This window comes from Chrysochloris asiatica, unplaced genomic scaffold (assembly GCF_000296735.1).
Source record: "Chrysochloris asiatica unplaced genomic scaffold, ChrAsi1.0 scaffold00246, whole genome shotgun sequence".
In the NCBI taxonomy this organism is placed as follows: domain Eukaryota; kingdom Metazoa; phylum Chordata; class Mammalia; order Afrosoricida; family Chrysochloridae; genus Chrysochloris; species Chrysochloris asiatica.
In genome coordinates, this window is record NW_006408764.1 from 3,010,065 (window position 1) to 3,033,181 (window position 23,117).

At 39.5% G+C, this 23,117-nt stretch overlaps 1 protein-coding gene across 1 annotated transcript in view; it reads right to left on the reverse strand.

Annotated features, from left to right (window-relative positions):
• The window catches only part of CCDC36 (coiled-coil domain containing 36), a 65,159-nt gene that overhangs the window by 35,158 nt on the left and 6,884 nt on the right, over window positions 1-23,117 (reverse strand). The window contains exons 4-5 of the mRNA XM_006873652.1: window positions 10,401-10,449; window positions 9,987-10,074 (exon numbers count right to left, since the gene is read on the reverse strand). Coding sequence (XP_006873714.1) covers window positions 9,987-10,074; window positions 10,401-10,449 — 137 coding nt within the window. The remainder of the gene's footprint in view (window positions 1-9,986; window positions 10,075-10,400; window positions 10,450-23,117) is intronic.

Below are 23,117 nucleotides of genomic sequence, written 5' to 3' on the forward strand. Positions count from 1 at the left end.
AGTATGGGGGGAGAGAAAGAGTCCCCACTGAATAGCTGTCACCTTGTCTACATGGGTCTTGTGAAAAGAGATGGGGATAAGATTCATATGATTCAATAGTGAATAATTGTTATCATGACTAATTGCGACTGTCACAATTGTAAAGGTAGAAGTTTTGTAACAAAAACAGCAGAGTGGTTAATCTTACAGTCCAGAAACAGAGGACCCTAGGACCCTAGAGAGAAACGTGCACAAGCACAATGCGGGACCTTTTCCAGAGAAGCAGCGGCAGTGCCAGAGATGGAGGCTGAGATAGGGGCTTGGAGAGGAGGAGTGGCTGAGGACTCTAGATTCATGGACTAAGAAGAGAGGGACTAAGAGCTGGTGGCCTGGAGGCAGACTTGTAAAATGTGGCCTTTGAAGATATAAATTATTATATATGACTGAGTGGTGTTTTTGTTTGTTTGTTTTTAAAAAAGCTAAAGTGGATAGAAATACTGTTAACTGATGGTACATGAAGGGAATTATAATCAATGTAATGAAACAAGATGATTTGTTAAATGTAAAACTGACGATATGCCCTGTAAACTTTCACTCAATCCACAATAAGAACCTTAAAAAAAAAGAAAGAAACTTCTTTTCTCAGCGTACTGGGTGGATATCACACATGGAAGAAAATGTTTATGTATAGGAGTGAATAGATGTAGGTGTGTTAATGTCCTTATGTTCAATGCATTCTGAATAAAATCTTCTCTATTGAACCTAAGGAAAAAAAGAAGAAAAAAAAAAGAACTTAATTCTTTGTTTGTTGTTGAGTTAATCAACCAGGAATGAAGTTCTGGGATATGCTTATAGATGAATCTTGAAAACATTCTGGTAATAAATATAATCTAAAAATAAAAGAATATTATATGATTCCACTTATACCAAAGCTTGTGGGAAAAATGCTTGATACTTTAATTTCATTCTTCCACGAACTTTTTTAAGCTTTTTAAAGCTCCATGTATGAGTTACCTAAAATAGGCAAATTTAGAGAGACAGGTCACCTGTGGCTGGAGTGGGGCAGTATTGTTTAAGGGCTATAAAGTTTCTGTTTGGGATGATAAAAAAGATATGGAAATAGCAGTGACAGTGTGGTCTAGTGACTTATTTAATATTTCTCTTCTAACCTTAGTCTTCAAAATTCTCACCAAATAGTGCTTTTGCCCTCATTGGTCTAGCTAAGACAAGATGGGAGAACATGCTCACAGGATTATAAGATTCAGTTTTGAGTGATTAACAGAGTTATCTGTAATTGTAAATACCTAGAAGTCTAACATGTATAAAGTGAGTCATCTTAAAAGCAGGTGATCTCACCACCATCAACAAAAAAGAGCCAGGAGTAGAGCATGTCATTTGGACTCTGAGATTCCTGAACACTGAACCTCCCTGACCCAAGGACAGAGAACTATGATATTGTAGCAGTGGCAGAGCAGCAGCAGCAAACCCAAAAACTAGAGCATGAGACACAGCAGTCAGCTTCCTAGCCCATGAAACAAGTAAAGCTGGGTGACTTTGAATAGAAAGCTTACTTGTAGAGTGGGGTGCTTCCAGGCACTTATTTGTGGGGGCAAGTTTACTGACCCATGGAGCTAGAGCCCAGTGCTCTCAGGCTGAGGCTTATGGTGTAGTAGTGTGTCCTGTGGGGACTAATCATCAGTCCTAAAAGAACTTTGTTACACTAGTCAGACAAGCCTGCCTGTGGACACAGCTGAGAGGAGACTGTCTTGACCCGAACAACTATGTCCTAAGCATTTGTGACCCTAAATCGTAACCTTTAACTTTCCTAATAAACCCATAACTGAGTATGGTGTCTGAGTTCTGTGTGGTTATTCCAATGAATTATAGAACCTATCCGAGCAGAAAGAATTGTGGAGGAATGGTTGGTGTCACATTTCTTGCAGATAATTACACAATTTCATGAATATACTTCACACTACTGAACTGTACACTAAAAAATTGTTAAATGGTAAATTTTAGGTATAGTTTATCCCCATATTTCAGTTAAAATTGGAAAAAATACAGTAAGAAATTTTTAGAACACAAATCTTAGCTTCTCAACCTAACTACAAGTTAAATTCCATGTATCCATTAATTTGAAAGAGGCTGCTTATATATCAAGTACTGGAGTCCTTCTAAAATTAAGTGTTCTTGGTTACATCTTTTCCCAGTCTTCCTATAGATAGCTGAAGCAGGGATTACATATAATTATCTTTTGTTTAGAAAAACCCCACCCACTGCCACTGAGTAAATTATGACTCATCATCCCTATAGGACAGAGAAAATCACTCCTTAGGATTTCTGAGACTATAAATCTTTATAGGAGACAACTTCATCTTTCTTCCAAGGAGTGGCTTGGTGATTTGAACTGCCAACAGTGAGGTTATCAGCCCAACACTTAATCAATGCACCATCAGGTCTTCTTAGAAGAGTTCCTAAATAGTAGTGTTTCTTAATAACAGTGGACATTACTGATACATCCCTAGACCCATGAAAGCAGATGAGGAAAGCAAGCAGTTTTCAATTCTGTATTCACACTTAGAAAACATCCATCTGTGGTCCCATACATTCTTTTTTTTTTTCTTTCAATGTTTTACTGTGAATTATGTGATAGTTTGCATAGGAGAACATTAGTTTTACATTCATCCTACTGTATATCGTTTCATTGCCATGGTTACAATCCCCTCCATGTATCATCAACCAACCAAAGGGTATACACTACAAGGCGGCCCCCTGGTCATCAGCACACAGCCCCTTCTCCCTCCCTGAGTCTCAAGTCCCCAGCTGCTCCATATCTCCACATCATCATCTCTGCCTCTATTTCTGGCATTACTGCTTCTCTGGATAGGGTCCCACTGTCTGCTCCTCTCCCTTGATGGTCCCCGGGACCTCTGGTCCTAGACTGAATAGTCACTCCCCTTCTTGCTACAAAATGTCTACCTTTACATTTCCAGCCCTCACAATCAGTCCTGATAACAATTATTCATGATTATATCACAAGAGACCTATTCTCATTTCCTTTCATCAGCCCCGCCTAGGCAGATTGGATACTACTCAGTGGTGATTCTACCTTCCTCCATGCCCTCTAGATCTAGGTTCTCTCTTGAAAGCTTGTAAGCCAGTCACTTTTTGCCTTTGTAGCCCCCCTACTATGGGTAGCCAATGTCCAAGTTGCCCATCCCTGTCTACTCTGTGGGAATGAGCCTCGCTGTAAATATCTGTTCCCTCTTTTGAATTACTGCATCCATAGGCATAGGTTAAGTTCATCAAATTGTATCAGATTGCTCTTTTTTTCCTCTTCTTACTTCTTCTAATTGAGCTCTGAAGCCAGGTCAAGTGGGTATTATCTGCAGGTGTGGGTGTTCTTATGCATATGCCCTCTCTTCTTTTCAGCTGGATGCTTCACTCTCCACTCTAGTCCTCTGTGGCTATGTCACTGACTCTGGGCCCAAGAATCCCCAGGTCTTGCCATAGTGCTGGCCAACCAGGTCTCCATCCAGGTTCACAGGGCTTAGCTCACAGCTTCATTACTATTTTTCCCTCACTTCCCCTTATCGGTGGTGAATGTGGTCACCAATCAGAGCACGTATTCCCATTGAATCTTAGTCTTGGAAGGGGGTTTGCTCTGAGGGGACCCAACCACTTGCCTTGATGTCTCCTGGGCGAGCAACTTGCTTGTTCTTGTAGTAATCAGTCGGTCTGCCTATATTGGTTTGTATTTTTCCTGTAGGTCTTTCTTTCAAGAAGTATCTTCTGTTCTTCTAGCTGTTCCAGGCTGGTCTGCTCGTCCTTTCAGGTGGAAACTTCCCACCTCTGAAGTTTTTGGATACTGGTCAGGATTCCATCTATAATTTTATGTAATGCAGAGGCTCCATAGGAAGCCTCCTTCACTGGGCACGTTGTAGCCCCATTTTAGGTATTCCAATCAGTTATAGGCAGAAGATGGACTTACAAACTTTCTATGGTAATATTTCTGGTTATTCCTTTCTCTTCCCCTCCAGTGTCTATTTTATAATGGTATGCCAGGGAAACTAGATTCAAAAGACAGCCAAGCATATTAACATTATTTCCCCCCTTTTCTCCATTCCAACCATGTCTCAATCCCTGTATCCCTGAGCCCTGTTGTTCCAAGGTTGTGCATACATTATTATTTACCTCTGTCCCAATGCAAACCTGCCTACTTGTTCTCCTACCCACTTTGTTCTTCCATCCCCCTCCCCCTTCTTGTATACTGCCCTCTTCCCCAGTACCAAACTAGCCTGTGTCTATTCCCATACATTCTTGTCCTTGTCTCTAGGGAGGCATACAACTGGACTTCAAAAACCCCATGGAAAAATTACATATCTTTTAATTACAATTTTCTACAAAGTTTATGAAGTCCCCTTGTATGTTAAGGACCTCTCTTTCAAGGTGGTGGTGGTTATGTACCGTGGATTCGGTTGGTTCCGACTCATAGTGACCCTGTACATGGTTTCTGTAAATCTTTCCGGGAGCAGAAAGCCTAATCTTTCTCCTGCAGAACAGCTGGTATTTTCGAACTACTGACCTTTGTGGTTCCCAACCCAATTCGTAACCACTACGCTATTAGAGCTCCTTAATGGCTTTGGAGTCTGGTGCATTTACCCACAACACCACACCAGGACTCCTCTTTCATAGGAGCTTTTATTTTTAGTCCATGACTTCCAAAGTCAATCTATTCCATTTCTCTTTAAACATTATATTTATGAATATAACTCAAAACCATTAACAGTATAAAGGCAGGGCTTAATGGCAGATTAGGGAGGAGTCTTGGTGTGGCGCTGTGGGATAATGCACCAGACTGCACGGTCAGCAGTTCAAGCTCACCAGCTGCTCCCCAGAAACTCTATACAGGGTCGCTATGGGTTGGAACCGACTCGACGTCACTTCACAACAACAGGGAGAAGTGCAATGCAGACTTCTGCCAGCAACAACACAGAATACCGGACGAAACAGGTTCAGGAGATGGTCCCAGAACTCTAAACATATAAACGAATATTTAGAAAGTTTGAAGGCTTACAGCCAGTGGAGTTTGTAGCAGAAGAATGGTGGTGCTTTTTCATTGGCATCTTCTAGCTGCTCCCTCTGAGAGGCCATCTTGGGCTTGATACAGCCTGTGAAGGATCAGAGAAGCGCTCCCACTGCAGAGGTCTGCAATCACCAATCCTTGGTGTTAAAGGTGTGGAGATTCTTCTTTTATTTTTTTTTCTCTCTCTGTTCATTGGTCTCTTGCAGTTGGCACACCTCCATTCTCGTGACTAGAGGAGGAGCCTGAGTGAGTGACCATCCCCCAGAGGGTTCTACTACGCATGTGCACGGATCTGCTCAGCAAAAACCACTAAGAAGGGTCCTTGCTTAAAATGGCTACAGCTGGCCCTGATCTGTTTATCACTAGGAAAAAGGCTGGAACAGGGGTTGTGAAAGGGGAGAGGAACAGATTAAAAAGGAAACAGGTTGAAAATTAAATCCTGACTGTGTCATAAGGAGTAACAGTAACATCTTGAAATTTCTCAGGCAACCTTGAAGACAAGAGGCCAAAATCATACTCACATTTTGCTACAATTTTTTTTTTTCTTTTCTGCAATTATAGACTATAGTATCCAATCTGTTTTTTGTTTTCTTTTTTTGCTGTTGCTCATTGGAATACCTAAAAGGGGTTCTAGAACTTGCCCAGTGAAATAGGCTTCTTGCAGAGACTTTGTAGTGTATATGACTCTAGGTGGAAACCTGAGCTCCATCCAGAACCTTCTGAGGTCAGGCATTACTACTTGAAAGGACAAACAGACCAGCCTGGAACAGCTAGAGGAATAGAAGATACTTCTAGAAAGAAAGACCAGGAAGAAAAATCCAAACAAAAAATGGCAGTCTGACTGGCTACTACAAGAATAAGCAAGTTGTTCTCTGGGGAGTCATCAAGGCAAGCAATCAAGTCCTTTAAGAACAAATGCTCCTCCAAGACTGAAACTCAAAGGGAACACGTGAGCAGGCACGTAAGATTGCTGGTGACCATGTTGGTCTACTGGTGAGTGGAAGAGGGGGAAAGACAGCAATAAAGAAATGGGCTGAGTTCAACCATGTTCCATAGACTTCCGTCGACCTGGAGATGAGAGAGATAAGAGGAAGGGGTGGTTGGTCCGAAGTGGTGAAACCTGGGGACTCCTGAGCCCATGGAGAAGGACATAGCCACAGAGGGCTAGAGTTGAGAGTGAAGCATCCAGCTGATATGAAGTGAGGGGAGAAGCACAAGAATGCCCAAACTTGTAGATAGTACCCATTCAACCTAGCCTTTGGCATGATAGCCAGATCTTGACTAGAGGAAGATTAAAAAATATATTTTTTTGGATAAAGATAACAAGTGTATAATGCTACAGTTTGATTAACTTGATCTATAGTTATGGATATGGTTGTTGTTAAGTACCATGGAGTCACTTATGGATATAGTAGCTCAAAATACCAGCTGAGAGGGAAGAAGTCTTCACACCAAGTATCAATCCTATCCCCTCTTGTATACAGGGTTGATAGAGATGGGCAACTTAGACACTGTATACCTAAAATGGGCAGGGGGGCGCTATAAAGGCACGAAGTGACTGATTTACAAGTTTCAAGAGAGAGATTAGTTTCAGAGAGTGTGGGGGAAGGTACAGTCCCCACTGAAAAGTTTTCAGCTTGTCTAGACAAATCTGGTGAAAGGAGATGGGGATAAGATTCTAATGATTCAATAGTGAATAACTGTTACCATGACTAATTGCAACTGTCACAACTGTAAAGGTAGAAGTTCTGTAACAAAAAGGGGGAGTTGTTAACCTTACAGTCCAGAAAAAAAGGGACCCTAGGACTATCAAGGGAGAAAAGCACGAGTGGAATGTAGGACCCTGTCCTGAGAAGTAGCAACACTAGAGATGGAGGCAGAGATGAGGACATGGAGAGAAAGAGCACAGGAAAACTCTACACTCAAGGAAAGAGAAAGGCTGTGTGCTGGTGGCCAGGAGGCAGGCTTGCAGAATGTGCCCTTTGATTGTTTAAATGATTATATATTACTGAGTATTTTTGTGTACATATTCCTCCCCTTCCCCCCCCCAAAAAAAAAAACAACCCAGAGGGACTATAAGAAAACGCTGTTGAATGATGATGCGTGGAAGGGACTGCAATCACTGCAATGAAACTATGAGTGTAAAACCAATGTTCTCCCATGTAAACTATCACTCAATTCACAATAAAAACTTAAAAACAAACAAACCATTAACAGTATAAATGGGTACACAGTGAGAATTGATGGAATCTCCCCCATGCAAACCTCAGTTCTACTTCCTAGGTTTAACATTATCAGTAATTTCTGGAATTTTGCATAAAGTACATATACATATCCTTGTATAGACCAACTGTATATGTGTGTGTTTCTTGAAAGAGAAGGGTATTTATTTAATTTCTACTTTGGCTACAAGTGGTCTATATTTTTAGCTTTTATGCAAAGTGCCCTTTAAAATAATTTCCACATTCTGGACAATACCTCTTCCTGTGAAGAAGTTTTTTGCTTCTATTTTATCAATTTGATAACGGCATACTGAGACAAGATCATATTCTTATGCAACTTAGAAAGGGATACTATTCCACCCATGACCAGTGATTTTCCTTTCACCCTACAGTTTTGCCTTCCTGCTGTGCTGATGATGCATTAGCCTGAGGAAAGGTCTAGAGAAGCCTGTGTACAAGAAGAGGGCCCTCAGCTCCCCTTACAGAGAGAAAAAACTTTTCCAGTTTCTGCTGGCCAGTCATGTTCCTTCACAAGATGTGTTCTAAAGTAAATTATGTATGTGTGAACAATTCCTTGCTGTTTTCATTTAATAATGAACAGCTTCTTCCAACCCAATGTGGTCCTCAATGGATGTCATTTTGCATCATGCTTAGAACGACTTTCCCTACTTAAAAATATAAAGAAAATGTTGCCCAGGTTTTCTTCTACTTTTTTTTTAAGATTTAATCAACATAACTACTATATTGAATCTCATGGAATTTATTTGGATATAAACAGTTATGTTTTTCAAGAGACATACTTTGAATCTGATAGTGGTGCTTCCATTTATTTTTCTAATGGTTGTATTTTCAAAAGATCTGATATTTATCAGGTGAAAGTACTGCCTTCCACTTAATTGTTCCACCTAACCCCAATGTGAAGTAGAATGGGAGTGAATTTGGTAATTCATTTTATTACTCTGTTCACTGGCATCCTGAGCTCAAGAACAGAAGGGAGTTAGATTTAATAGATTAAATAGTTACAGTAACATTTCTGACTGTGCAGGCAGAGTGTGACTGGGAGAAGATTTCAAGACCTTATTCTGTGATGATTTCAATTACGTAGCATATAAGATAGAATCTTTACCAACTCTTTTATTGACAAGCATGGTGAGCGCAGAATGCAAGCCTGCAAAATGCACTGAGTGCCTTTCAGTGCTGTAGGCTAGCTGGACTAGACCTGGTCACATAATACAGGATTTGTCTGGTTCATTTCTCAGTGACTAGATTCTGTTCCTAGTCATTACCTATAAAAAAAAAACAAACAAAACAAACAACCCCAAAAATGAATGATTCTGAGCAAGCTTATTGTGCCTATTTTCAAGAGTGTCCTAGTCTTCTAATTAATATGATGTCACTCTGTCACTGCTTGCCCTCTTGCTGTGGCTCCCTCTCACAAGTCAACTTCCTAAAAATTCAGGAACCATCAGAAACAAAGGATCAGGAGGACCCTTGAGCCTACAATGAGCCAGGCTCAGTTCTATTTTACACTCTCTGCCTTGAGTTTGTGTTGACCTAAGGGACCTAAAATTTCACACCTTTATTGCAATCTTCTGTTTTAAATGTGGAAAGAAAAAAACAAAAGAAGAATGCTTTCTTTAGGTACTTTCAAGTGTGTACCATTTTATACAAAAGAAGTATCCCTGATTTGCCTCTCTTTATACCTTGTTACCTCTTGTGGGATAACAGTTTTAGACTTCCAGAACTGGTTTGCAAACAAACAAATGTACAGTTGCCCTGTGTGGGGTATTCCTAGGTTGGAAGCCAGCAGACAGCATAGTGCTTCTTTGCAGACAGATGGAGATTAATTTCTAAGCCACACAAAGGCACTGATTTTTGTAAATAATGAGCAATGTATCCCATGGAATTTGAAAAGCTGATTTCAATTTGCTTAAAATAAAAAATAAATATGAGACTAATTCAAACAAGTGCACTTACAGTTGTCAGTTTGCTGTTTAGCCAAGCTATTGGTTCTAGAGAGGTGTCTACCTAAGGAAAGCTGTATAATGGTTCTCTTCTGTTCAGTTAGGGCCAGGAACACAGTTTCATCTAAATGTAAAAAAAAAAAACTGGTGGAGCAAAGGGCTCTGCAAAACAAAAACTGTAACTGAAATTGAGAAAGATGTTACAATTCACTATAAAACAGCTCTAACTGAAACCAAGGTAGCAAGAAGAATAGTAGATGACTAGAGTAAGTGGTAGCATCAATGGGCTCAAGTGTGGCAACAATTGTGAGGTTGGCCCAGGACTGGGCAGTGTTTTGTTCTGTAGTGCATAGGGTCGCTATAAGTCAGTATCGACTTGATGACACCTAACAACAAGTGACAGTGTATAGACAGCACAGCCAGCAATTCTTTTAGGACTCAGTGATGCTGCTGATGACCTTAGGCAGTGAGATAAGAAACTTGGCCAGGATGTAACAGGGCTACAGGGTTGAGAATGAGTGCTTCACAGAAGGTATTGAGAGGTACCATGGTGGGGTCTCACTATCCAACTTAGGGTGTCCACTATTTTCAGGGTTAACCTTATATACCTATCCCCTCTTATCTGAAATACTGTCAGGAACCTTACCACTGACAGAAACCTAAGTAGGGGAAGAAAGTTCATGTTCACTGCTCACCAGTGCCCTCTGCTGATAACCTCAAGCATGAGGCACTTACATGTCTTGGCCTCAGTCTTCAAAGAATCCAAAATAGATTGACTTCGTGAACTGAGATGTTCTTCAGATTTTTCTACAGATGTCTGCAGCTAAGAAACCAAAAATTAACAAAGAATTTACAGACTGTTACCATATTTTATTAACTTAGATAAATCTCATTTAATGACTTTTTGTTGTTGTTATGCCAGTTCTGACTCAGCAACTCTGTATAGGGTTCCCAAAGAATGCTGGGTTTGGACCACCAACCTTGTGATTAGCAGTCCAGTGCTGATCTTATAGCATCACACCAGGACTCCTTAATGATTTTTAAGAGTAATTCATTTTACTATTCTACATTATTAACTAAAGTCAGTATAATTATCAAACTACCTAAATTATATGATATTCTAACTCCTTGAAATCAAGATATACTTACCCTGTGAATACTTTCTCTGACATGGGAAATAAAGTTGCACAGAGTCTCACTAGAAAAGAAAAAAAAAAGAAAGCAAATATATGAGATACTGAATAGATAACAGACCTGATTTCATGGCATCAAACAGCGCTTGATCAACATTGGAGAGACCCTGATAAGCCCCCGTGCTCAGCTGAAAAAAAGAGGATGTACTTTTCATGATCATTTCCAAGGCAAACCACTCTTCTCTTTTTTAACTCCACTATTAATCTTGTTTTTGAGTGCTGTTGAGTCAAATTTGACTCAGAGTAACCCCATGTGACACAGCTATATCATAGCTGGCTTTTTTTGTTGTTTGTTTAAAGTTCTTTTTCTTTCTTTTTTTTTTTTTAAGCTTTTATTGTGAATTTAGTGATAGTTTACATAGAAGAACATCGGTTTTGCACTCAATCTTATTTCATTGCAATGATTACAATCCCCTCCATGTGTCATCAGTTAACAGTATTTGCCTCTATTCCTTCTTTATATATATAAACACACACACACACACACACACACACACACAAAAAAACCCACGCAGGAATATATAATCATTTAACAACCAAAGGGCACATTTTGCACTAAAATTGCTCCCTGCCCATCAGCACAGTCTTTATCTTTTCATGGGTCTAGAGTCCTCAGATGCTCTATCTCTCCATCCCATCACCTCTGCTTCTGTCTCTAGTGTCACTACTTCTCTGTTTAGGATCCCATGCTCTGCTCATGCTCTTCCCTCTTGCTGGTCCTAGGGTCTTTTATTCCTGGAACATAAGATTAAGTACTTCCCCTTTTTTGTCACACAACTTATACCTTTACACTAGTGACAATCACAATTAGTCATAACAATTACTGACTCAAAAGAATCCTATCCCCGTCTCTTTTCAACAGAACCACTTAGACAAGATGAAAACTATTCACTGGGGAGTCTACTTTCTCCCATTTGCTCTGAAACTAAACTCCCTCTGGAAAACTTGTAAGCCACCCACTTCATGCCTTAACACCCACCCCCCCCCCCCCCCACTTTAGGTAGCCATATGTAAGTTGCCCATCCCTATCAACCCTGTGTACTGAGGGGATAGGTTTGATTCTTACTTCCTGTGTCAAATTTTTACTCTTCCACTAGTCAAGTTCTGATCATCAAGCCATCCAAGATAGGTCAAATGGGTATTATCTGAAAGTTTGGGTATTCTTGTGTACCTCTCCCCACTTCATACCAGCTGGACACTTCACTCTCAGTCTAGCCTCCAATGGCTAGGTCAGTGTCCATGGGCTCAGGGGTTCCCCAAGTCTCCCCAGACTTCGGACCAACCATTCCTTCCTCTTCTCTCTCATCTCAAGGTCAACAGGAGTCTATGGAGCATGGTTGAACTCAGCCAATATCTTCTTTACTGCCTTCCCCCACTTCCACTCACAAGCAGACCAACACGGTTACCAGTGAGCTTATAAACTTGCTTGTGTGCTCCCTTTGAGTTTTAGTCTTGGAAAGGGGTCCATAGTTTTTAAAAATAATATTTTATTATAGTTTGGTGAAAGTTTATACAGTAAATTAGGTTCCCATTTGACAATTTCTATATAAATAATTACATTTTCACAATATTCTCTTTGTGTTTTGGTTGTTCTGTTCCCAGTGTTCTTTGCTTTATTACCTTATGGTCTCACATAGATGATTTTTTAGTAGAGCACCATTGTTGTTGTTGTTATGTGCCGTGGAGTTGGTTCTGACTCACAGCAACCCTGTACAGGGTTTCCAAGGCTGTAAATTTTTATGGGAGCAGAAAGTCTCATCTTTCTCCTATGGAACAGCTGGTAGTTTCGAACTGCTGACCTTGCGGTTCACAGCCCGATTCGTAACCACTACATTACCCGAGCACCATACTTACAGTTAATAGTCTTTATTTTGCATACTATTCTGCTATTTCACTAAAAGGTGATCTTAGGGTATAGTTTTACTGAAAAGTATCTCAGGGAGTCCGCTGGTCTCAACTGGTCTACCAAGTTTGGTCTTTTAAGAATGTGAGTTTTATTCTATAAGTTTTCTCCCATTCTATGAAGGATCATCTATTGTGACCCTGGACACAACAGTCAGTAGTGTAGCTGGCCATCTTCTACCATCTCGTTCTTGTTGTCTCTTGGTGGATGACACCATGGCTTATGTAGACTATTAACCCTGTAGACTTGTGCCCTCTCTGGAATTTGGTTTTCTTCTACTTTTTTTGCTCCTGATGTGTAGAAAACAATAGTTGAATATTAGATGGCCACTTGCAAGCCTTTAAGACCTCAGATGCTACTTACTTCACTGGGATGCCGAACATGAACTTTATGAACTGTACTATGCCAACTGACTGAGTTGTTCCATTAGACTAAAGGTCCTAAGCTTTCAAATCTAGAAAAACAATCTCAAAAGGTCTTTGGATATGTCTGAGAAATATCCGTAATTGAATTTCTATATGTGCCTACACACATGTATCTGTACTTACACAAACTTATAGAGGCTTCTATTTGTGCACACACATAACAGTAAGTCAAAAAGTATTGTTATTACAGTTTCAGTTCATACAAGCATTAGTTTATTCCAAACAAACTGTGTCTAAGCATTTCTCTTCAATTAGTGGATGGCTGCAGACAAGTTTTCTCAGTAATGTATTTGTCCTTATCTCATTAGGTGCCTTCAAAAAAAGATCTAATTAAAATAGTGGCATCCAAGCCAGAGAGGTCAGCTCAGAAGATTATGGCAACTGTTTTTTGGGATATCAAGAGGGTAATCTTGGCAGATTTTCTTGAAGGACATAGGGAAATCATGGGTGTTTATTATTTAAAGTTTTTTTAAAAATTAAAAACTGCATTGGTGAGAAAAATGCCAGGAAACTTATACCAAGAAAAATGTTTTCATCATGACAATGCACCTGCTCATTGGCTGGGTAGATGAGGGTGGAGATTAGCCACACTTCTGGTCTCCAGGAGGGAGGTGTGGGGACCAAGGGAGGATCCCACCTTTCTTGTCATCAGTCACCAGTGTATATTTGTGTTGTCAGGCTACTGTCTTGATTGAAAGCTGTTTGCAAAAGTTCAAGATGGTCATGCTGTGTCAGGCTAACAGACAAACAGTTCACCCACTTATCTCCTTTCTCATCATCACTTTTGTTCAGCTTCTTCTCCTAGTTGATATTCATTCCACTTCTCTTTCCTTTTCTCTGAAACTTAAGAGTTCCAGGATTATCATTTGTACCTGTTTAATTTGGTTTCTCAAGTCTTTGTTGTCAGTAAACATTTATCCATCCATGTTATATGTATCAACAGTTCATTCCTTTTTATTGTTGGTGTGGCACTGTGGGTTAATGCACTGGACTGCAAAGTCAGTTTGACTCTCAAGGTCAGCCATTCAAGCTTACCAGCTGCTCGTAGGAAACCCTATACAGGCTCACCATGAGTAAAAAGTAGAACTAACTCAATGGCACTTAACAATAACAACAATTTTCTATTACATGGACACACCATAGTTTGTTTATTCATTCACACATTGAAGGACATTTTAATTGTGTCTAGTTTTTGGTAATTATATACAAAGGTACTAAAAATTTTGAGTACAGATATTTGTGTGAATATAAATTTTATATAGGGTAAATGTCTAGGAGTACAATTGCTGAGACAGAAGGCAAATTATATTTGCTTTTATAAGAGTCTTTCAAATTTTTCCAAAGTAGCTATATGCTATTTCATTTCCACCAGCAAAAGTCTCAGTTACTCTATATGCTTGCCCAGTATTTGGCATTGTCATTTTTTTGTTTTGTTTTTAATTTTACCCATTTTGATAAATATATAGTAGTGTCTCAGGCCAGGAAGGACAGATTGAAGAATGATGGTGTCGCATGCATCATCAAAAAGAGCATTTCAAGGTCTATCTTAAAGTACAATGTTGTCTGTGATAGGATAATATGCATACACCTACAAGGAAGATCAGTTAGTACCACTATTATTCAAATCTATGCACTATCCACTAAAGCTAATGATGAATAAATTGAAGAATTCTACCAACTTATTCAGTCTCAATTGATCAGACACATAAATCAATATGATCAACACATAATATCATCACAGTCAGGGGCCAACTGTGGAACAGACTACTAATTGCTCAAATGCAAGTTCTAGCTGAAGTGGAAAAAAAATGAAAACAGGTCAATGAGAGCCAAAATATAATCTTGTGTATATCTCTCCTGAATTTAGAGACCATCTCAAGAACAAATTTGATACATTAGACACTAATGATTGAAAAGTAGAGAAGCTGTAGAATGACATTAAGAACGTCATCCATGAAGAAAGTAACAGGTCATTAAAAAAAACAGGAAAGAAAAAAAAGACCAAAATGCCTATCAGAAGAGACTCTGAAACTTGTTCTTTAACGTAGAGAAGCTAAAGCAACTGGAAGAATGATGAAAAGAGCTGAACAAAAAATTTCAAAGGATAGCTCAAGAAGATAAAGTATTTTGCAAAGACCTGGAGTTAGAAAACCAAAAAGGAAGAAGAAGTTCAACATTTCTGAAACTGAAATAACTGATGAAAAAAATTCAAGCCTCGGACTTTGAAAACTGAAGGATTCTATGAGAAAAACATTCAACAATGCCGAATGCATCAAAAGAAGATGGAAGTAAAACACAGAGTTGTTATATCAAAAAGAATTGGTGAATTTTCAACCATTTCAAGAGATACCATATAATCCAGGACTCATGATATTGAGGAAGAAGTACAAGCTGCATTGAAAGCAATGATGAAAAACAAGGCTCCAGGAATCGATGAAGTACAAAATGAAATGTTTCAGCAAACTGATGAAGCAATGAAAAAAACATTCATCCATACCAAGAAATTTGGAAGACAACTACCGGGTCAACTGATTGGTCAACATATTTGTACCCATTCAAAGAAAGATGACCCAATGGAATACAGAAATCATGGAACACGATTATCATTAACATCACATGCAAGAACCCTAAGGTTTTTTTGTGGCTATGATTCCTTAACTTCAAATGTTCTTTCTGTACATTTTGAAAAATATGTATTTTTAAAACACAGTATGTAAATCATCCTTACTATTTGCATCACTTAAGTTTGAATCCCATAACAGGCCTTATAATTTTTTTGCTTTCAAATTTACAGTGCTGTGATTTCTCTAATTTTTAAATTTCTCATGTCTTTCTACTACATTTCTGACTAGCATTTACTTAATGAAAACAAGGTATCTAAAATCTTGGGTATTGTATTTGTAGAAGTTTTTAAAACTATGGCTTTCTGCTTATTGTATGTATTTGAAATGCAGAACTTATGAATGGAAAGAGACTCTTTATAGTCTTCATCAACTGTTCTCGCTATATAAAAATTTTCTTCTCCCATTATGTAAATAATTTTAACAGAAAAGTATTTCACTACAAAGAAAAGAGAAATAAAAAAGGAAAGAAGAGAGAAAGTAGACTTACCTAAAGCAATGCTTATGTTTTTAGCTGTAAAATTGTTCAAATAAAATGTAGCCCAAAATGCTGGACGTGTGGCCAGAGACGGGTAAGGATCACATGGAACCTTGGCAACTTAAGACAGAGCCATTGCCATGCTGCAGTGAGTTTCAATGACTGGTAAGACTGAGGAATTCGCACTGACCACCTAAGACAGGCAGCATCCCTTAAACAAACAATAAATAAGGAGGATTCGGATGCAGACCGTGCAGACCTGGTCAGGAGGCCAAGCCCCTGTGGGCCCAAGCGTTGTTGACCGTCCAAACCATAAGCTCTGAGGATCAGACTTTAGCTACCTAGTAGACATAGCAAACTGTCCCTCATCTGATTATTCAGTAATGCTTGTTAGTAATCTCATACATGAGCCCTGGATATCCACAGACAAATGTAAAAACCTTCCCTAAAAGCCGAGACTGTAAATTCCAAAAAGGCAAGTCCCCCCACCATCCAAAAAAAAAAACTAAAGAGGATAGAGAGAAACACTGTTAACTGATGATATATGGAGGGGATAATAATCAATGTAATGAAACAAGCTATATGAATGGTTGAATGTGAAGCTGATGATGTGCCCTGTAAACTTTCACTCAATCCAAAATAAAAACATTTAATTAAAAAAAAAAAATGTAGCCCAAAACCCCAGAGAACAAAAAGAATTAAGGTTGTTCTGTCTGAAGCAGGAAGTAGGTGGGGACTCATCTTCATGGTCCCCTGCCATAGTCCTAAAAGGGTCTCTGAGAAATCACAAGGATTCTAGAGCCTGGAATACTAGGAGGGAAAAAGTCTAACAACAGTTGGCAAACATTTATTAATCAACAGAATAAAAAATTTTAAATAGAGCATTTTGCTTTTCTCACTGAGGGGAGAGGAGAGATATACAATAGAAAGGATGCCTAATTTAGGAGTTCCTTAGGTATTCTGTTTGCCTCCCTGAACATGAAAGTATTTGTAGTGGTCTTAGCTCCCTGCTCTTAAGTCATAACTTGTAACCAGGTGAACTTGGAATTGACACAAGCTTGAAAACCTGGGTTATGTCCACCTCCACCAACTCACCTGGAGATCTACTCAGCAGGGGCTTGAACAGTTAACAGACACTTTCTCTGAGGCCCAACATTTCTAACCAGAACCTACACATCAATATGGAGTAAGTCTTCTTAAGCCATTATTTTCATGCTATTCCTGTGCACAGGAGGAATTTATGATGCCCCTTTTTGCTGTTGCCATTTAATCTAAGTTCTCTAGTGGCCATTTAGGGGTCTCTTCCACTAAGTTTAGGAGTACTTGGTTGGTGCAAACAGTTAAGTACTCAGCTACTAATGGAAAGATTGGCAAATAAAACCCATCTGGCAGTACCTTAGATGAAAGATCTGGCAATCTGCTTATGAAAGGCAATAGCCAATGAAAACTCTACGGAACACAGATCTACTCTGCACCCATGGGGTCATCATAAGTCAGAATTAACTCAACAAGTGGTGATGGTGGGGGGAATGCTCCATTTGCCAGCTGACTAATTTCCTACTCCTCCCCAGCCCATAGATAAGTCTGCTTTTCTCCATGTTAGGAACTTGCTAGGTTCAGTTTTTCTGGCAGGACTTTTATCTCTCTTGTCTCCAGGCTAACTCTGCCTATTCCTCTAAGCCATCTGAAGCCCTCACTCTGCTAGGAAGTCTCCCCAACTTCTGCCCACCTAACACTGCTCTTCTTCAGACTCCTAGTGTACTTCAGTAATTAAGCAACTTAACATTGATAATGCCTCTGACAGTTTAAACGTGTATTTGACTCCTCAACTGGATCACAGGATGTTGGATACCCTATCTCAAGCTTTAATTCCTTTTAGCACGTCTATAGTATTCCTTGGATTCCTGGTGTAGCACTGTGGGCTAATGTGCTGAACTGCAAAGTTGTTTGAACCACAAGGTTGACGGTTCAAGCTCACCAGCCACATGTTGGAATCCCTATACAGAGTCGCTATGGGTCAGAAATGACTCGACAGCACTTAATAACAACAACATAGCATTTTCTTAGTACCAACCACATCGTCAGGCCTCAAGAGAAACTTGATCTGTTAAGAATGGTGGTTTATTTGCAGTCTAGGAGCAGAGGTCCCTGGGACCATCAAGGGAGAAGAGCAGAGAGCAGTGATGCCTGAGACGAAGGCAGAGACTATGACGTGGAGAAACGGAGCGGCTGGGGACATTAGACACAGAGAGGAAAAGGGGCTGTGTGGTAATGACCGGGGTGCAGGCTAGCAGAGTATATGCCCTTTGGTTGGTTGATGATGCATGGAGGGGATTGTAACTATGGCAATGAAAGGATATATGATAGGATGAATGTAAATCTAATGTTCTCCCATGTAAAGTATCACATAATTCACAACAAAACATTTAAAAAAAGAAAAAAAGAATGGTGGTTTAAACTTGACCTACACCTATGGATGCAGTAGCTCAAAAGAGGAAACAAATCTTTAGAGCAAGGATCATTCCCAGCCCCCTCCATACACAGAGTAGACAGGGATGGGCAACTTGGACACTGGCTACCCAAAATGGAGGTTCTACAAAGGCAAGAAGTGACTGGCTTACAAGCTTTCAAGAGGGAGCCTAGATCCAGAGGGCACGGAGGAAGGTAGAATCTCCACGTAGTAGTATTTAATCTGTCTGGGTGGACTGGTGAAAGGAGATGGGGATAGGTCTCTTGTGGTACAACAGTGAATAATTGTTATCAGGACTGACTGTGAGGGTTGGAAATGTAAAGGTAGACATTTTGTAACAAAAGGAGGGGAGTGATTGACTTTGCAGTCCAAGAGTGGAGGTCCCTGGGACCATCAAGGGAAAAGAGCACTCTGCGGGACCCTATCCAGAAAAACAGTGATGCCAAACATGGTGGCAGAGACGATGAAATGGAGAGATGGAGCAGCTGGGAACTCTAGACCAAGAGAGGGAGAGGAGCTGTGTGCTGACAACCAGGGGGCAGGCTTGCAGGGTATATACCCTTTGGTTGGTTGATGATGCATGGAAGGGACTGTAACCATGGCAATAAAACAATATATGATAGGATGAATGTAAAGCTAATGTTCTCCCATGTAAACTATCATATAATTCACAATAAAACATTACAAAAATGGTGGTTTAATTTGGAAATTGAACTACATGATAAACACAATGCCACTGAACATGTAAAATCGTTGAAATGTCACATGTTTTGTGACATATACGTTTATAGTAATAGAAGGAATTTACAAAAAAGTACTACTGGTGATGCTAAATGACGGATCTTCACTGTCACAGAAATAACAAACTGAAATAGCTCTGCTTGGTTATGAATTTTGTGATATCCAAAGATATAGCCATTATAATAACCTGATACTAAGTAATGAACAAGTTCATTTCTATTTGACTTCAGCTTCCTTTGGTACAAATTAATATACTAATCCTAATTTCCCATATGGAGTCCTGGTGTGTCATTGTAGGATAATCACTGGACTGCAAGGTCTGTTTGAACCGCAAGGTTGGTGGTTTGAACTCATCAGATGCTCTTCAGAAACCTTAACAGGGTCACTCTGTGTCAGAACCAACTCGACAGCACTTAACAACAACAAAAATTTATCAAACACACACATGTACACAAGGGTTAGTAAAAAATTACCTGCACTCTGGCTGCAGAATTTATTTTAATCAACTTTTAGAAAAGACAAATACATCATTTTTAAACATAATCTTCTTACTTTTAAATACACTTTGGACATCTGTCAACAAGCTTTTATATTCCCTTATTAAAAAATGTTTTAGAATGAGCTGTGAGCCATGAATGTACCATTGTCTTCACTTCATCATATGTGAATCTTTGTCCTTAAAGTGCTGCTTTCGGGGGCTCAAACAGGTGAAAGTCTGATGGAGGAAGATCAGAACTATATGGAGGATGCTTTAACACCTCAAAACAAAGTTTTTGAGGAGTGGGCAGAAGTGTGCGGACATGCATTATCATGCAAGATCACAACACCCTTGAATAGACGTCCTCTGTGCTAAATCGGAAGTTTAGGTTTCAGTTCTTCAATGAGCATTTTACTGTAGCGAGCACTGTTGATTGTTGAACCTTTTTCCTGATATTGTTTAATACTGCCCCTTGAGAATTCCAGAAAAACTGTAAGCATCAATTTACCAGCTGATGGTTAACTTTTGAAATTTTTCTTGGTTGGCAATTGAGAATGTTTCCATTCCATACTCTGCCATTTACTCTCAGGCTCGTAATCATGAATTCATGTCTTGTCACCAGTAATGATTTTTTAAAGAAACTTTTACCTTCCTTCAAGTATTGGTCCAAATTTTGTTTGCAGATATCCAAGTGCTTCTGTTCATGCTCTTCTGTGAATTATTTCAGAACCCATCTCACGCAAACTTTTCAAAGCCCAAGTACATTGTGGATTATTTCATAGGCAGAGCCATGGCTGATTTGCAAATGATTTGCCACATAATCCACTGTCACTCGTCTATTTGACAGAATCATTTCACATTTATGCTCAATGCTGTCATCAACTGAGAACAGGCATTTTAATATAACTGGAGTGAGAATAATTTTTGACTCACCCTCGTGTGTGTGTGTGTGTGTGTGTGTATATACTCTTGGTGTAGTGCTATAGGATCAGCAATGGACTGTGAACCATATGGTCTTAGTTCAAAGCCACTAGCTGCTCCTTGGAAACCCTAAACAAGGTCATTATGAGTCAGAATGGACTTGATGGCACTTAACAACAACAATAACAGTTACATGTGGTGGTGTGTCATGGAGTTGGTTTCAACTCACAGCAACCCTATATAGGGTTTCTGAGGCTGTAAATCTTTATAGGAGCAGTAAGCCTCATCTTTCTCCCACAGAACAGCTGGTAGTTTCAAACTGCTAACCTTAAGGGTAGCAGCCCGACTCATAACCACTACGCTACTAGAGTTCAATAATACATAAAAATGTATAGATGTATATGTTTATATTATCTATAGGGTCTCTATGAGTCCGAACGAACTCAACAGCACTTAACAACAACAGCAAAATAGGTTGTTGTTAGGTGCCATGAAGTTGATTCCGACTCATAGTAACCCTATGCACAACAGAATGAAACACTTCCTGATTCTGCACCATCCTCACAATTATTGTTATACTTGATATATATATATAATTGTTCTTAAGTGCCATCGAGTTGGTTCCAACTCATAAGCGGCCCTGTTTAGGGGTTTCTGAGAAGCAGCTAGTGAGTCTGAACTGCCGACCTTGCAGTTCAAACCAATCTGCAATCCAGTGTTTATGCTACAGCACCACACAAGTAATCCACATACATATATAAATAACACTTAGCAACTAAGATACTTATAAAATTTGGATATATCTAAAAAGTAATAAATATTTCAAAGTATGAAAAGAAAACTTAAACTATGACTTTACGAATTCATGCTTGACCTTAAAATAAACAACTACATATTGTTATATAATTTCCTAAGGAGCTCTGGTTGTGCAGTGGCTATGAATCGGGCTGCTAAGCTCAAGGTCGGCAGTTCGAAACTACTAGCTGTTCCGTGGGAGAAAGATGAGGCTTTCTACTCCCGTAAAGATTTACAGCCTCGGAAACCCTGTGCAGGATCACTATCGGTCACAACTGACTCTATGGTACTTAACAACAACATATCATTTCCTAATCCTGATGATCTGAAAAGAAAACAAAGGGCAAAATGTAAGGCACAACAGATATAACATACTTCAATATGCATTTCTCTAGGAATTCCTCTTACTTTTCAGAGGAGTCAAGATTGGCAGGTATACTCAAATCTATTATAAGTCACATTCACAAGAAAACAAAAAATTGGTAGTTATTAAATGAGTTACAAAGGCAAAAATGCTATCATGCTGAAATTATATTTCTCTCACAAAAAATGAGCTGGAGAGAACAAATAAGATGGCGGATCGGTTGGACATGTAGTAAAGAGTTCCGCCAACAACAACACAGAATACCCGACCAAGTAGGCTCAGGGGATGGTCCCAGAACTCTGAACCACATATAAAGGAATATTTAGAAGGTTGGAAGGCTCACAGCTGGGAGAATTTGGGGCAGAAGCAAGAAATCTATTGCTTTCTAGTCTGCGAAGCTCGGCTACTCCAGGAGTGCCATCTTGGGTGAGACCACGAGGGGGAAGTCTCGGGGCAGTCCCAGACGCCTGGCAGAACCGCTGAGATGAAGGTGTGGACATTTTTTTCTTTTGGTATTTGTTCATTGGTCCCTTGCTGTCTGCACACCTCTATTCTGGTGACTACAGGGGTGCCTGAGCTAGTGGGCACCCCAGCCCCACCCTCGGAGGGTTTTACTACGCATGTGCACAGATCTCCTTGAAGTTTCCAATTAAAACCAAATGGCCACAGCCGGCCCTGAACTGTTTCCAACTAGAAAAAAGGCCTGAACGGGGATTGTGGAGCAGGACAAGTAGACAAAGAGGAAATAAGCCGAAAATTAAATCCTAAGTTACATCAAAATGACCAACAGTCGTATCTTGAAACTTCTCAGGAAGAAGAGTGAAAAGGGAAGCCCATTTCCTGATCACATCTACCTGGAGGCACTCAGAAAGCATAAAAAATACCAAAATACACACCCATCTAAGTATTAAGTCCACAGATAACCCCAAAAGATGTGCAAAAAACAGAAGCAGATGACCTTATCTGCACATGTCTAGAAACAAGATAAAGTGACTGAGGCAAATGAGCTGGAAGTAGACCTACACTCCATACTAGAAGATGGGAAGGATTTGGAAATGCCTGAGAAGGAATTCCTAAAAGTGATTATAAAAGGTATCAAAACACTATACAATGCAGTTGAGAAAAATAAGGAAGAAGCCAGGAAACTGCTACAGGAACAATCAAATAAGACAGATAGAGCATTGGAAACAATTCAAAACCTACAGAGAGGTCTAAACAATTAATAATAGAATATCAGAAATGGAAAATACATTGAAAGGGCAAAGGAATATAACTGAAGAGATAGAAGCTAGAACTAGTGAGCTACAGATAAACCTCTCAACACTACTAAGTTAGAAGAACAAATACAAAAATGGATAAAAAATCTGAAGAAGGCCTAAGATTCATGTTGGATAACATGAAGAGGAATAACATAAGAATTATTGGCATTCCAGAACAGGAACAATCAAACAAGCCCACAGAGGAGACAGTTGAGGAG